This window comes from Hibiscus syriacus, unplaced genomic scaffold, assembly GCF_006381635.1.
Source record: "Hibiscus syriacus cultivar Baekdansim isolate YM2019G1 unplaced genomic scaffold, ASM638163v2 tig00117048_pilon, whole genome shotgun sequence".
NCBI lineage: Eukaryota > Viridiplantae > Streptophyta > Magnoliopsida > Malvales > Malvaceae > Hibiscus > Hibiscus syriacus.
Genome location: NW_024063538.1, coordinates 3,781,034 through 3,795,422, shown reverse-complemented (window position 1 = coordinate 3,795,422; position 14,389 = coordinate 3,781,034). Strand labels below are relative to the sequence as shown.

Here is a 14,389-nt window from a genome sequence, read left to right as displayed (position 1 = left end):
GGATTTCAACTTCACGACGAAGGATATCCAATTCAAGGCTCAACTTCACAACGAAGGGGCCCTCCACGATTTCATCTTCACGACGAAGGATATCGTGCCCACAAGCAGCATCAATCTTTAGATTGGATTTCAACTTTACGACGAAGGATATCCAACTCAAAGAAGGAGTGTCTGTCAACAAATAACTTTCCAGTTTCATCCAAAATCAATTTTGTAACATCCTCAATATCGAGTTAGTGATCAAATTGTAAAGTTTTAGAATTTGGTGATAAAAGTAGAATAGTTAAATAGTTTAATGACTTATTGGAAATATAGTTAAAGGTTGTTTGGTAATTATTGAATGAATTAAAGGGTAAAATGGTCAATTGACAAGTAAGATTTTTATTTCCCTTTATAAGATAAGGGAACAACGTGGAAGATGAGAGATTTCTCCGGAGTTCTCTTCTTCTCCTTTCTTCTTCTTCTTCACGTGAAGCCATAAGCAAAGGTAAGATCTCTTGTTGGTTGATATTTAGCCGAATTTAAGATGAGGTTTTGATCATTAGATGATAACTAAGCTTATGGAAACTATGGTTCACAACAAGTGTTTGTCCAGTTCTCTTTGATTTGAGACTTGATAGTGTTTGTTGTTTTGCAGATGACTCATTCGTCGTGAAGTTGACAAACAAGGTTGATGAGAACGACCCCAAAACGTTTCCAAAAGCCATACATTATACTCGCGGTGGACCATAGTTTGAGGCATGGAAGAATTGTGAGTTTGCTGATCTTTGGTTGAAAGAGATAGAAGAGTGCATTAAAGAAAAGAAATCGAATGCGAGTTAATCGAAATCCAAACATGGTTCTCTGGTATTTGTAGTATTTGCTTAACTACAATGCCAATTAATTATTGCTTCAGTATTATTATTATTATGATATCTGGATATTAAATTTTTATTGTGAATCCTAGAACTAAATACGCTTTAGGGAAGAGATGATTTTCTCTCGGCTTCTCAAGATATCGCATTGGGAAAATGTAGCAGTTAAACAATGCAAATGGATTACATATATGAAGATGAGCTCAACAAATTTGTGAACAGTGGTACACTTTCTGAACTTGTGGTTGCCTTTTTCACGCAAGGGACCTACCAAGGAATATGTGCAACATAAAATGATGGAGATATGGCCATGTTTCTTAAGTGTACCATATGTTACACATTTTTTAACATTTTTCTCTTTTATCTATTTAGTATTTATTTATTTTAATCTAACATTTTTTTACTTTCTTTTTTAGGGATAATTTTAACTAATCAAAGGTAATTGATTCGAATCGAATGCATTTAAATTTAATTTAAATTTCAAATTTTCGCAATTAAGACAACCGATAAATTAATTGGTACCGAAAGGGCGGTTCAAGGGTGCTAATCCTTCCTTGACCGTAACTAATTCCCGAACCCGACACATTTCTGGTAAAACGCAGATCAGGTAAGATGGTGTCCGATCTACCTAAACGTTTTTAAAATAAAAAATTTATCCGAACTTAAAGATCCTATTGACTACTTTACCAATAATCATTAATCTTTTAAAATGGAATGTTATAATTAATAATTATATCGCCTGAATTAAATATTGTTACATCATAATTGGTAGGTTTTAAAATGGAATGTATAAATACTCCAATAGTCCATTCCAATTCAACATCATGATTATGAAAAGGCAAAGTTCATCACTTTCTTCAATGTTATTTAACAAAATCATTACTTGTGGGATTATTAATGACGATTTTTTTATTAATCTAGGGTATTTACAAGTGGTAGTATCTATTTTAAAGACTCTCAATTATTTAACAATGAACGCTCAAATATCCTATATTCTCTAATGCTCAAACATGAGATCCCTAAAAATAACAAATATTCCTATGACCATTAAGATAGATTAATTCGTGCTATTAAAGATAAATTAAGTCTATTTTAGTTTATATGGATTAATAAAAATGAAGTTACACTTGTAATTATATTTTATATTTAAATTATTTCTAAATAAAAATGTTATACAATAACATTTTAACAATAATAATATCAACAAGAATATCAAGATTCGATGAATATATATATATATATATGGTTTAGTATTCACTTACACTGTGTAAAACTCTTTTAGATTTACATCATTTTAAGACTATTGGACTGAGGGAAATCAAATATCGAGATTAACTCATTATTTTTTTCAGTGAACATCTTCTCATTTTCTACTGTTAATCAGTCTTTAATTTCTCTCATCCAATGGTTCTAAAATGGTGTAAAACTAAAAGAGTTTTACATAATATAATTGGATTTCACCCTTATATATATACAATATATGTATATATGTTAAATTAAAAACAAAGGAGGGTTAGAGTCTCATTATAATATATAGTTTAGGAATAATTATGGATTGAGTCAGGTCAAATTTTTAGTTCATTCGAACCTAATTAAAAAATTACACCTCTAAATATGCACTTAACCACAGTTTAGAGAAACTCCACTCGATATATAAATTAATATGTTTTAAGGTAAAATATTATATCTAATCTAATTTAATTAAAAAATTTAAAGAGAAGTATATACTTAAATTATCCATAAATATATGAAAGTAATAGTACTATTTTTTTAATTAAGTGAGATCATATTTTTTATTCTAAATCAAACCCAATTTAATCTTTAAAAAAAATCTAACATGAATCTACTTTTTTTCTCATATTAATTTTATCAAATCGAATATTAAAACTCATGGATTCTAAATTAAATGTCCGTCCTTAACGCAGGCCATATAGTCGGACAGAGTAACGATGGAGTCAGCATTTGAGGTTGAAAGAAACTGAATGTCCCCTTTCCCTTGGCCTCGGCGTTAGGACAGTCAAAACTGAATTTCCGAAATTGAAGCAGTTTGTTTTGCCCCTGAAAATGTCGATCCCGATCACTCGACCGTTACCCAACGACTCCTGGGATACAACACTCCCCGGTCCACCCAGTCGCAACAACTTCGGATCTGCCGATCTGAACCCCTCCGGCCTCCTCGCTTTCGCCTCCGGCTCTTCCGTTTCCGTTGTGGACTCCCGTTCCCTCCAGCTCGTTGCCACCATTCCTCTCCCGCCTCCCTCCTCTTCTCTCGCCCCTTTCGTCACTTCCGTCCGCTGGATCCCTCTCCCTCTCCGCCGCGACCTCCTCTCCACCGAGCCTTCCTCTTCTCATCTCATCTTAGCCGCAGCCGACCGCCACGGCCGTATAGGTCTCCTCGATTTTCGCCTCCGTTCTCTCATTTTTTCTATTGATCCTCCCGATCCTTCTTTTAAATCTGGTGTCCAGGATCTTTGTTGGGTGCAGGCCCGGTTCGATTCTTTCCATCTAGCTGCTCTCTCTGGCTCTTCTTATCTTTCTCTTTATAATACTTCCTCTTCTCGGTGCATCTTCAAATACAACGCTTCACCCGAATATCTATCGTGTATCCGCCGCGATCCTTTTGACTCCCGCCATTTGTGTGTGGTTGGACTTAAAGGGTTTCTTCTTTCGATAAAAGTGTTGGGAGAAAGAGAAGATGATATTGCCCTTAAGGAACTCCAGATTCCAACTGATTGTACCGATTTACTTAAGCTTGAAAAGGATGCTGCTGCTGCTGCTGCTACTACTGCTGGAGGGAGTTCTTCTCCCGTTTCTGCTGTTTACCCGCTCTATGCGGTTCGTTTGGCATTTTCGCCGCACTGGAAGAACGTCATTTATGTGACGTTTCCTAAGGAGCTGGTGGTTTTTGATTTGAAATATGAAACAACGCTTTTTTCTGCCGCATTGCCGCGCGGGTGCGCCAAGTTTCTTGATGTATTGCCTGATCCGAATCAGGAGTTGGTCTATTGCGCCCACCTTGATGGGAAAATCAGCATCTGGCGAAGAAAAGAGTAAGCATTTTCCATTTCCATCTTATTCCTGCAATATATGGCCTCGTTCAAATTTAAACTTGATACGGCCAAATAAGCTCCTACAATGCATAGCACTTTGGGTTATTTAAGGAATCATAAATGCTATGTAACTAAATTAAGAAAGGAGATGGATAAGGTTTTGAATTGAGGACTAGGCAATGTAAAACACTTGGAAAGAGATGAAAATATCATTTTAAGTTATTATAAAACGAGAGATTTTCAGCTTCCTGCACATAAAATCATTTTAGTTGATGAATGTTTAATGTCATTTAAAACATCTCATTGTTTGAACTATGATATGGTTCTCTTCAACTTGTGAACTATAAATATCCACTGCTTTAGTCATACAAAGCTATTTATTAGTTTGTTATCTTGTAGAGATAGAATCATATTGGCAACCAACTAAAGCTGTTGAAGCATCAGCTCAAATTTTCACATTTTATCTCGTCATCTATAAATATTTTTGTTTTATGGAGTTGTTTTTTTTCTTGGCTGCCAAAGAAGTTAATGATATGTTAATTCCCAAATTCGCCTTTATGGGAACACTCTCATTTGGGTATTATTACAGAGGAGAACAGATACATGTAATGTGCGCAATGGAGGAGTTGATGCCATCAATTGGCTCACCTGTCCCTTCACCATCAGTTCTTGCAGTTCTCAGCCAATCAGAGTCGACGCTTCAAAATATTAGCAAGATTTATTCAAATTCGTCAATAGCTGCATCTGATGTGGATTTTGATAATCCTTTCGAATTTTGTGATGACACTCATCTGGTTACTAAGACACGTATTATATCCATCTCTGATGATGGCAAACTATGGAATTGGATCTTGACTGCTGAAAGGATTGGAGTTATGGAGAAAGATGTTAGAAATTCTGGAAATATTGCTGATGTCTCTGATGATTCAACTAATACAACCAACGTAATGTCTTCTAAGGATGGACTTGCTACAAAAGGCAGCAGGCAGTCGGACAACATAAATGGTGGCAGAATTCAGCTACCAAACTCCACTTTTGGCTTTGCGGATGTGACTTTTAAGGTTTTCAAATAAATTCTTAACTTTGCCAGAAGTCTCTTTTTATATAATTGACATAATCTCCATTACAAATCCTTTATGTATTTTGATGTTCCTAGCCATCCACCCATTTTTCGTTCAACCCCCATTTGTTTAGCAACACATTTATGGGAATCCATACAAAGGATAGCAAAAACTCTATACATTGAAATTTTGGGCCTGCTTCGAGCTAGATTGACTAATCCACCCAAATCGGATCACCGAACACCCCCAAAACATAAGGTGCTTAGAAATAGTTGAATAGGATTGCTATGACTATAGCCATTGGCAGATTTAGCAAAGTTGGAAATGATTTCCTGTTTAGTGCCTCACGGTTCTTGCTGAAGACTTTACTTTTATCAATTGAACCAAGGGATTGAAACTTTGTTCAATTTCCCCCCTTAACTAGCTCCTTTCTCTGCCATCCCTTATATGAACTCATGGTTGTGTCATTACTTTTCTTTCTGTCCACACATATACACTCCTAAGAGATAAACATCACATATTGATATCTTCCTTTTACTATCATACATTTATATGAAGACTCAGTTCCCCTTTGACATAATATCACTGCTTTGATAAAGAAACAGTCGTTATTGCATTCAAAAATGGTTTTCTTATTTCTTTTATGATAACCCAAATATGTTCTGCTAACGATGCGGTAATGATTTAGGAATAACTTACTATGACTAAGTGGTTGATTAGGTATTTCCCAAGCTAAAAGGCATTTTGAGCTGAAGGATTCTTGTTAAAAATATGAACTTTTTTGGGCCTTGTTTCTAGTGCAGTTGGTGTGGTAACCATTCAATGCCAAAAGGAAAGTATGCATAAGTCCATGGGTAGTTATGGCATGATGGAAGCTTAGACATGAACTTGACAAGTATAAACTAGACCAAATTTTGCTGGTTCAATGAGCTTTTAGATTTATAACATATTTTGCCTTCTTCCTCACGAGTTCTAGATTGATGAGTCAATTGGAACTGACAACAAGTGTGATAAAATGAAGTGATCGTAACATAAGTTAATTTGCTGGGGGTTGGGATTCACAGTACTCGTCAGATACTCAGATGGTGTATTGAACTTATATAGGACAAGAACATGGGGTTAATTAGTATGGTACTCTTCTGGCCCTACCTTGGGTCTAGCATTTTATTTATTATAAACCCTCAATGAACTTCTTGTCCACTTTTTGCTGCAGAATGTTGATCTTTCAAATTATTAGAAAAATCAAACCTAGTTTTCATGCTTGGTCAAAAGTTAAGGTTGGAAAATGATGTCATGAGATCAGTGTAACTACTGCATATTTGAACTGTATGGAAGATGCGTATGAAATCCATGGGAAATGGAAGAAGTGGTATTGACCAGCAAGCTTATTGCTTGCCAGGTATTTTAGGTTTTGTGATCTATAAATCATGGGTTTCTTTGTTGGGTGAACCTTTGTTGGCATAACTGCATTATTTTATTTTAGTACAATATTCCTTGAATATCTCTTTTTCATCAAGAATACTTTGGTGCACAGATGGAAGCCTATAGTTTTCTCCTTTTTAGTTATTCTTGAGAATGAAATGAAGAACATTTACTAATGCTAAACAATTTCCTTTTGTTTTGCATTAGTACATATTCTGTGTTAATGTCTACGTATAAGCCAAATCGTTCATTGTTGCAGATTAGCTTAGTTGGACAACTTCAGGTTCTTTCTTCAACAGTGACCATGCTGGCAGTACCATGCCCTTCTTTAATAGCTACTTTGTCTCGTTAGTTCCACCTCAATCTGTTTCCTGAGTTTCCTTTTCTGTTGAACTTTCTCAAGTTGATTAATCACACTATTTTATATGAAGGTGGGGGAGATAATCCTGCAGTAACTGTTCCACTAGTTGCTTTGGGTAGTCAAAGTGGAACAATTGATGTCATCGATGTCTCTGCCAATGCTGTTGCTACAAGTTTTTCAGTTCATAATAGTACAGTGAGAGGCTTACGATGGCTTGGTAATTCAAGACTGGTTTCGTTTTCATACACAAAGGTAGCCCTATCAAGTTTCCAAGAATCATATTTCTCTGTCGTATCATAGTTAGCTTTGTTTCTTCTTTCTCTTCACACCTTCCTTTATGGTAATTATCATAGCTTTGTTGGCAGTTTAATACTTGAATAATACTTCTATGGACTCAGGTGAATGAGAAAACTGGAGGCTACATTAACAGACTTGTTGTGACTTGTCTAAGAAGTGGGCTTAATAGAACTTTTCGGGTCTTACAAAAGCCAGAGCGTGCACCTATAAGAGCTTTAAGGACTTCTTCATCTGGAAGGTTTCCTTCTAAATTCTCGTATTGATTACACAATGCATTCATTTGGCAGCATCCTTTAAATTGATAAACATGAACTTCCCTTAACGCAAATATTTTCCCTCAATATGACAACTTTCCATTTGTTTCGATATTAAAAATTGTATGATGTATAAGAAGTGTGCTACCACTTCAAGTGTTTCTATCATGGATGCTCGACTGCCCATGTTTCGTGTTTCTATCATGGATGCTCGATTGCCCATGTTTCGTGTTTCTATCATGGATGCTCGACTGCCCATGTTTCATGTTTCATGTTTCTATCATGCATTGCCATTTGGGTATGGTTGTTGTTTAGGAATTATTTAGACAATGCAACTGACGGTAGCTGCTATAGTGTGATATGTTTTGATTATAAACCCTAGACCTGTAAATTTACTCTCTTATGCATTATCAAAACTTGTGTTTTGAAATGTTTAATAGAGTTGGGGAATTTAGTAAGACGTGGAAGGAAAATAAAACTGCAGTTGCACACAAGTTTGGTCATAAAGGTTAATTGAAAATTTTAGAATATACTTCCTAACATTAAATTTTGATGATAGAGAATTCGGTTACTTGGTTTTAGGGGTGGCAATCGGGTGGGGAAAAATCGAAAACCGTGGGGATCCGAACCGACGGGGATGGGGAATAACCGAAATCTTCACCCACAGGGATGGCGATGGGGGAAGTTTTCCGAAGCTCAAATACGAATGGGGACGGGGATTGCTATATCCGAACCATGGGGATAACCGAATCGTACCTTTGTGAATAACCGTGGGGATCCCCGGAAAATATCCGTAGGAATCCCTAATATTTTAAAAAATTTTAAAAATATATTTATAACCATTTACCTATATACCCTTAATATATATTTTAATAAAAATTATATATGAAAAGATTGTGAGATTACGTGTTGCATATTTTAGATAGAGACCAATTTGAGATAATCTGATATATCTTACAAGTTTTAGGTGTTGCATTGATTTTAAAAATGTTTGTTTATTTTTTTGGGGATGGGGATTAACCGAAACTCGTAGAGATCTGTAAGGGATGGGTATGAGGACAAAAAAATCCCTGAAACATATAATGGGGATTCCCCAAAATCGTACTCGCAAGTGTTGGGGATTCCCCAAAATCGTACTCGCAAGTGTTGGGGACAGATTGGGTAACGCAAAACTGTCCCCGCCCCGCCCCGTTGCCGCCCCTACTTGGTTTCGGTGGGTGATTAATTATTGTGGCAACCAAGGTATCTCAAAGTATTTGTTATGCATTCTTGTCTGTTAGATGGCCATATCATCTATTCCTGCTTGTTGCCAAAATTCTCATTTCTTATGATGAAATATGTAATAACCTCGTTTCTGGAAAACAAAATTTTTGTTTATAGTCAGAGGATGTCAATAATGTGATAAATATAATTCTTGATATGTTTTGAATATGACAGACTTGTGCTGATGTTTTTCTAATTTTCTCCCTTCTTGTCTAATCTGCAGCCTGATTTCAGGAATTTGCTAAATATCTTGTCATTTTAAACCTTTTCAGGTATCTTCTGATTTTATTTCGTGATGCACCTGTTGAGGTTTGGGCTATGACAAAAAATCCAATTTTGGTAAGTGTGATGCTCAACTTTGTCTCCTTCTGGCTTGTAGTATTTATGAAGAATTAAAGATATTTAGATTTGATGTCTGGCTTTCTGATACTTCATCATAGTAAAGGGTTAAACATTTTATTGTTTGATATTGACTAGCTTCTCTTATTTGTCTGTTTAGTAGTTCTCTAGGTTTCTCAAATGGGTATCAGTGCTGTTGCACAGAAAAAAAGATTGTGCGTTTATAGCAAATGAAGGCATTGATTGTTGGAGGAAAAAAGGATTGAAGGGAGTTGTCTTTAAGGTGGACTTCAAAAGAGCTTTTGATTCGGTTGATTGGAAGATCTTGTTGAAAATAATGAGTAAAATGGGATTTGGAGCTAGATGGAGTTCTTGGATGTATAAATGTGTTTCAACAGCTTCCATTTCAGTCCTGGTAAATGGCACTCCTACGGAGAAAATCAACATTACTAGAGGTCTAAGGCAGGGCTGCTCGTTATCCCCTTTGTTGTTTAATTTGGGAGGGGAATTGCTACATTTAATGCTGGTGAAAGCAGTGAACAAGGGGCTTTTCTCGGGTTTTGAATTAGGCTCTAATGACCGTTCTTTCATGTTATCTCATTTGCAATTCGCGGATGACTTAATAATTTTTAGTAAGGCTTCTAGTCATGATTTGGTGAATATTAGGAGGGTGCTTCTAATTTATGAACTGCTGGTGGGTTTGAAGTTGAATTTGTCCAAGAGTAGAATTTTTGGAATTAACGTGGGAGAGGAGGAGTTAGTTACATGGGCAAAGGAAATAGGGTGTGTAAAGGGAGTTTTTCCATCGGAGTATTTAGGTCTTCCATTGGGGGCCAAGAGGAATTCCTTTTCCATGTGGGAACCGGTAGTTCAAAAATTTTATAAGAGTTTGGCTGGTTGGAAGGCCAAGTCTTTATCTCTGGCTGGAAGGGCTATCTTGGTCAAATCCGTTTTGTGCTCTCTTCCAATATACTACCTTTCTATTTTTCGGATCCCTAGTAGCGTTCTCAACAAATTAAACTCTATCATGGCATCATTTTTATGGGGGGGAGCATCAGAGAAAAAGAACATTCATTGGATTAAGTGGGATTTGGTGTGTAAGCCTAAGAAGTTGGGGGGTTTAGGGATCCCGAATCTGTTGTTATTAAACAGGGCTCTTTTGGGGAAATGGGTGTGAAAATTTGTTGCAGAGAAAAACTCTTGGTGGAAATCTGTTTTGTGCTGTGTCTACAATTTGGATCCTAATTCTTTGATGATTCGGAATTCTTGGACAGCTCGTACTTCTTGGATTTGGAGAGGAGTTGTTAAGAATTTCTTTTCATGTGATGCATTTGGGGACTGTTTTCGAAGAAATTTGTGCGTTAGAGCAGGAAATGGAGAAATAGTTAAGTTTTGGCATGATGTTTGGTTGGGTTCGGTTCCTCTTAAAGATAGGTTTCCAAGGTTATTTGCTCTCTCGAATAATAAAGAGGGTAAGGTTGCAGAATTCAGATTGCATTCTGATGCGGGTTGGGTTTGGGATATTCAAACGAGAAGGAATTTGGTAGATTGGGAGGTTGAACAGTGGCTGCAAATTATTTCTCTGTTGAACAACTCTTCTTTGTCCCTAGTTGAGGAAGATTGTTAGATTTGGTTGGGAAATGGAGAGGGCTGTTTTACAGCAAAATCATGTGTGAATGCTTATTTTGATAGAGAGGGTAATGTTGAATTAGAAAGCAATTGGGAAAGATATGTTTGGAAAGGAGTAGCTCCACCACGTGTGGAATCTTTCGTTTGGCAACTTGCTCATCATAGAGTTGCGGTGAAAGAGGAACTGCTGAAGAGAGGAGTTACTGGGGTTGAAGACTCTGTCTGCCCTATGTGCAGGAAGTATAATGAGTCGGTCGCTCATCTGTTTCTTCACTGCGAAGTGGTATGGGTCTTGTGGGCTAAGTTTTTAAAATTATGGAATGTTTTCTTTGTGGTTCCTGGTTCGTTGATGGATTTCTTTATGGCCTGGGATGATCTAGTGCCACGATCTCTCATATGGAAGTTTATTCCAAGAGCGGTATTGTGGTCTGTTTGGAAATGTAGGAATGAGGTGATTTTTCAGAATGGGAAGGTTGATCCGGTGTTGTTGTTCTTCATTACACGTTTCAGAACTGTTTCTTGGTTCGAAACATCAGTTAAGGATGTTCACTTTCATTTCGATTCTTTGATGGGTGATTTAAAACTTGCAGATCAACTTGGCAATTCGCATAAGAAGAATCTTCCTTCTTCCAGGTGGAGTCCTCCTCCGGAAGGGTTTTTAAAAGTAAACGTTGATGGTGCAATGGTTAAAGATTGGGATAAGGGTGGTATAGGTGGCTTGATTAGGGATGGCAGCGGGTTGGTGCTTGGGTCATTTTCAGAGAAGGTTGGGGGAGGTCCTCCTTTACTCGCTGAGCTTTTGGCTATTAATAGAGGGTTGATTCTTATTGAGGAAGTTGAAACCGATTTCTTTTCAAAACAGAGGATTATTTTGGAATCAGACTCTTCTAATGCTCTGAAGTGGATTAATAATCCGATCCTTAGTCTTATCAAAAAAAAATAATCCGATCCTTAGTCCTACTTTGTTCCAATCCTTGATAACGGATATAGCTTCTGCTGTGGAGAGGAAGGGTATTATCATAAGGCACATCTCGAGAGCAGCTAATTGGGAAGCTGATGAATTAGCTAAAGCTGGCATAGGCTGATTTTAGTTGTGTAACTGTTAAGGTGTTGTCTTGGTTGTTACTATTAAAAGTGTATTAGGGTGTTTTATGCTTTCAGAATTATGGTTGTTTTGTTGTGTAAGAAGTTGTTGTTGTAGAGATGTGGAGGTGTATTATTGTTCCTATTAATAAAAGTTAGAGGCACTCTTTCCCTCCTTCCAATGTCCTTCATGTTATGTTTGTAACATGGAGGATAAGAAGGGGGGTTTTAATGAGGCCTTATTCTATCAAAAAAAAAAAAAAGAGTGAAGATAGAAAGATCATTCTTTTTATTGTAGTTTTATTGAGAATCACCTCAAGTTTTCATTTATGGTTTGTTTTGAACTAGGAAATAGGGATTTATTAGGAATTTTGTACATACATTAGGATCTTATGGATGACATCTATAACACTTTGGTATACTTTTTTTTAATGAATTGAGTTTATAAGTTATAGATATTCCCGTTTCCTCTATTCTACTGCAATTTCCTCTTATTGCTCTTCTATCTCTCTATTTTTTTTTTCACTCTGAAGTATGTTTTATTTCTCTTTCCTTACTTGAAACATCATTAATAAACCTGAAATGATGTAGTCATACTAAAGGATGTGGTAACCAAATGTGTAAATAAGAGTGATTTTCAAATTTCAGAAAATTTTCACCGTTGTAACATAAAATTGCTGTTGACGATGCCTTTTTAGTTCTTCCAGTGACCATCAATTCATCAAAAAACATGGCTTTGCTTTAAAAATACGCAGAATATCCTGAGACCCAAAAAACCAGATGATGTTTTTCATAATAGTGTCATTTATAATGTTTATCTTAGTGTAAGGAAAAATGGCATTGTTTTGCTCATTTAATAGCTCTTTAGTGGAATTTTGGCTGATTAAATTTCTTGAGCATACAAAAGCCGCCAAAGAAATGAAATTTAATTCATTTGCATATACTACCATCTTCATATGAGAGGCAAAATATTGTTTCTCTGTCTGTTCGATCAAAAATCAAATGCCATAAACGAGTATCGGAATGTTTAGATATTTTTTTTGTAATTGTGCCTTTCTACTTCCCTTCCCAGCGCGTGGCTGTATACATTTAAGTTGTAAAACGGCATTAAGGCCATAGCTGACTGTTGGAATTTGTTCCTCCTGAAATCTATGATGTCCACATGTTCTAGGAGTTTATAGAATACCAAAGTACACTCATTTTTGCATAACTCAAAGAAGCAAAATGAAAATAATAATTTGGAGTTTCACAGTACCAGGGGAAAATGGATGAGATTAAAATGAGTGAGAGAGAGAAAAACGTAGAGAGAGAGAGTTTCAAAGTTAAGTCATTCTCCGATGAGAACTGGACGGTGTTTATCGACAATCTTAGTAGGAGGGTGTCCCGACGTACGTTAAGGGAAAGTTTCTTAGTCCATGGTCCTATTGAGAGTTTTCATTCCCAAAGTAACTAGGAATCCAAAATACAAAATTTCAACTTGTCTTTGTTCAGTTTAAAAGTGAGGCAGGTTTGAAGAGGGCAGTCGATGATTTAAATGGTGTACTGATAGATGGGAGAAAGATTTCAGTTGGTCCTGCAAGATACAAGGGAGCTCCTTCCTGGTTAGCTGGGAAGAATATTGCCTCAAAGAAGGTTCTCAGCCAGAATATCGCTGAAACATCCAATTCCAATCAGGCGAAAGATTTAAACAAATGTTTTAGGGATGTTAGAACTTATAAAGATGCTTTGTTGTCAAACAGAAGTGCAATGGGGAACAGGGCGACTTCATCCGATGATCTTCATAGGGGGAAAGGGAAGACAAATATTCTGGAAATGCATATTCCTTCCGAAAGCTCAAGTTGGGTTAAAAGGTCATTAACAGGGATTATTAAACATTCATTTCAGTTTGAGTCAGTTCAGAAGGCTTAAGGATGGCTATGAAGTCCAAATTGCCAGATGGGGACATGTTTGGAATTCTTGTGTTATAGTCTTTAAATCATCTGAAGAGATGCGGGATACATGGTTGAAGAGGAAAGAAGAATTAGAGTTATGGTTTAATCGATTGGCACCATTGTTGAATGATGAGGGAGTCCTAATGGCCTTTTGTCTGGTGAAATTGGTGGGGGTCCCTCTGTTATGCTGGAATGATCAGTTCTTCGAACAAATAGCAGGGAGATGGGGAATAGTGGTTGACATTCATGATGCCACTAGGAAAAAAGACCTCACAAGGGAGAAAATTTTATTGAGGGTGACAAGCTGTTTTGATGTTCCGGAGGTGATCTCTCTTGGTTCATATGGAAGATCATTTAAAGTGTGCATTAAGGTTGGATCGGCGTGCGAGTCTTCAAGTTCTTTTTTCAGCAGCTCTCCGGTGGAAGATTACGGTGGGGGACTTTTTGGAGAGATCACTGTAGAGGTAGGAGTCAAATTGATGTCAGAAAGTGGGAAAGATACAGACTGTTCAGCAGAAGATTTTCGGCAAAGAGTTGACAATTGGTTTGACAATGCAGCTTTTCTTGGTTCTGGGGGAGTTGGTGGGGAAAAACAGCTTCCAAGACTTTCCATAGATAGGAATGGCATTAATTGTGGGCTGTCAGAAAGTCAGAATATTGGGAGTATAAAAGTGGGTGAATTTGCCGGGTTAGGATTAAGAAATTCAAAATTTTTTGCTTATGGATCATAGGCCCAATCAGATGATGAGGGACATTCTGGGCTTATTGTCTCAAAAATAATTCCAGCTGGTCCAGCAATTAATATAGACAAGTTTGGTAGAATGATCCATAAGCATAATTCAGTA

General features: G+C 36.7%; 1 protein-coding gene across 2 annotated transcripts in view; it reads left to right on the top strand.

Moving 5' to 3' along the window:
- The window catches only part of LOC120197483 (WD repeat-containing protein 11-like), a 47,121-nt gene that overhangs the window by 13,367 nt on the left and 19,365 nt on the right, over nucleotides 1–14,389 (top strand). Inside the window, exons 2-7 of one of the 2 annotated variants that reach the window (XM_039198994.1) lie at nucleotides 2,901–3,904; nucleotides 4,494–4,965; nucleotides 6,647–6,734; nucleotides 6,819–7,000; nucleotides 7,147–7,283; nucleotides 8,835–8,901. In XM_039198994.1, coding sequence (XP_039054925.1) covers nucleotides 2,919–3,904; nucleotides 4,494–4,965; nucleotides 6,647–6,734; nucleotides 6,819–7,000; nucleotides 7,147–7,283; nucleotides 8,835–8,901 — 1,932 coding nt within the window. In that variant the 5' untranslated portion in view covers nucleotides 2,901–2,918. Of the gene's footprint in view, nucleotides 1–2,826; nucleotides 3,905–4,493; nucleotides 4,966–6,646; nucleotides 6,735–6,818; nucleotides 7,001–7,146; nucleotides 7,284–8,834; nucleotides 8,902–14,389 lie in introns of those variants that run through there. The other variant, XM_039198995.1, reaches the window with a different exon arrangement.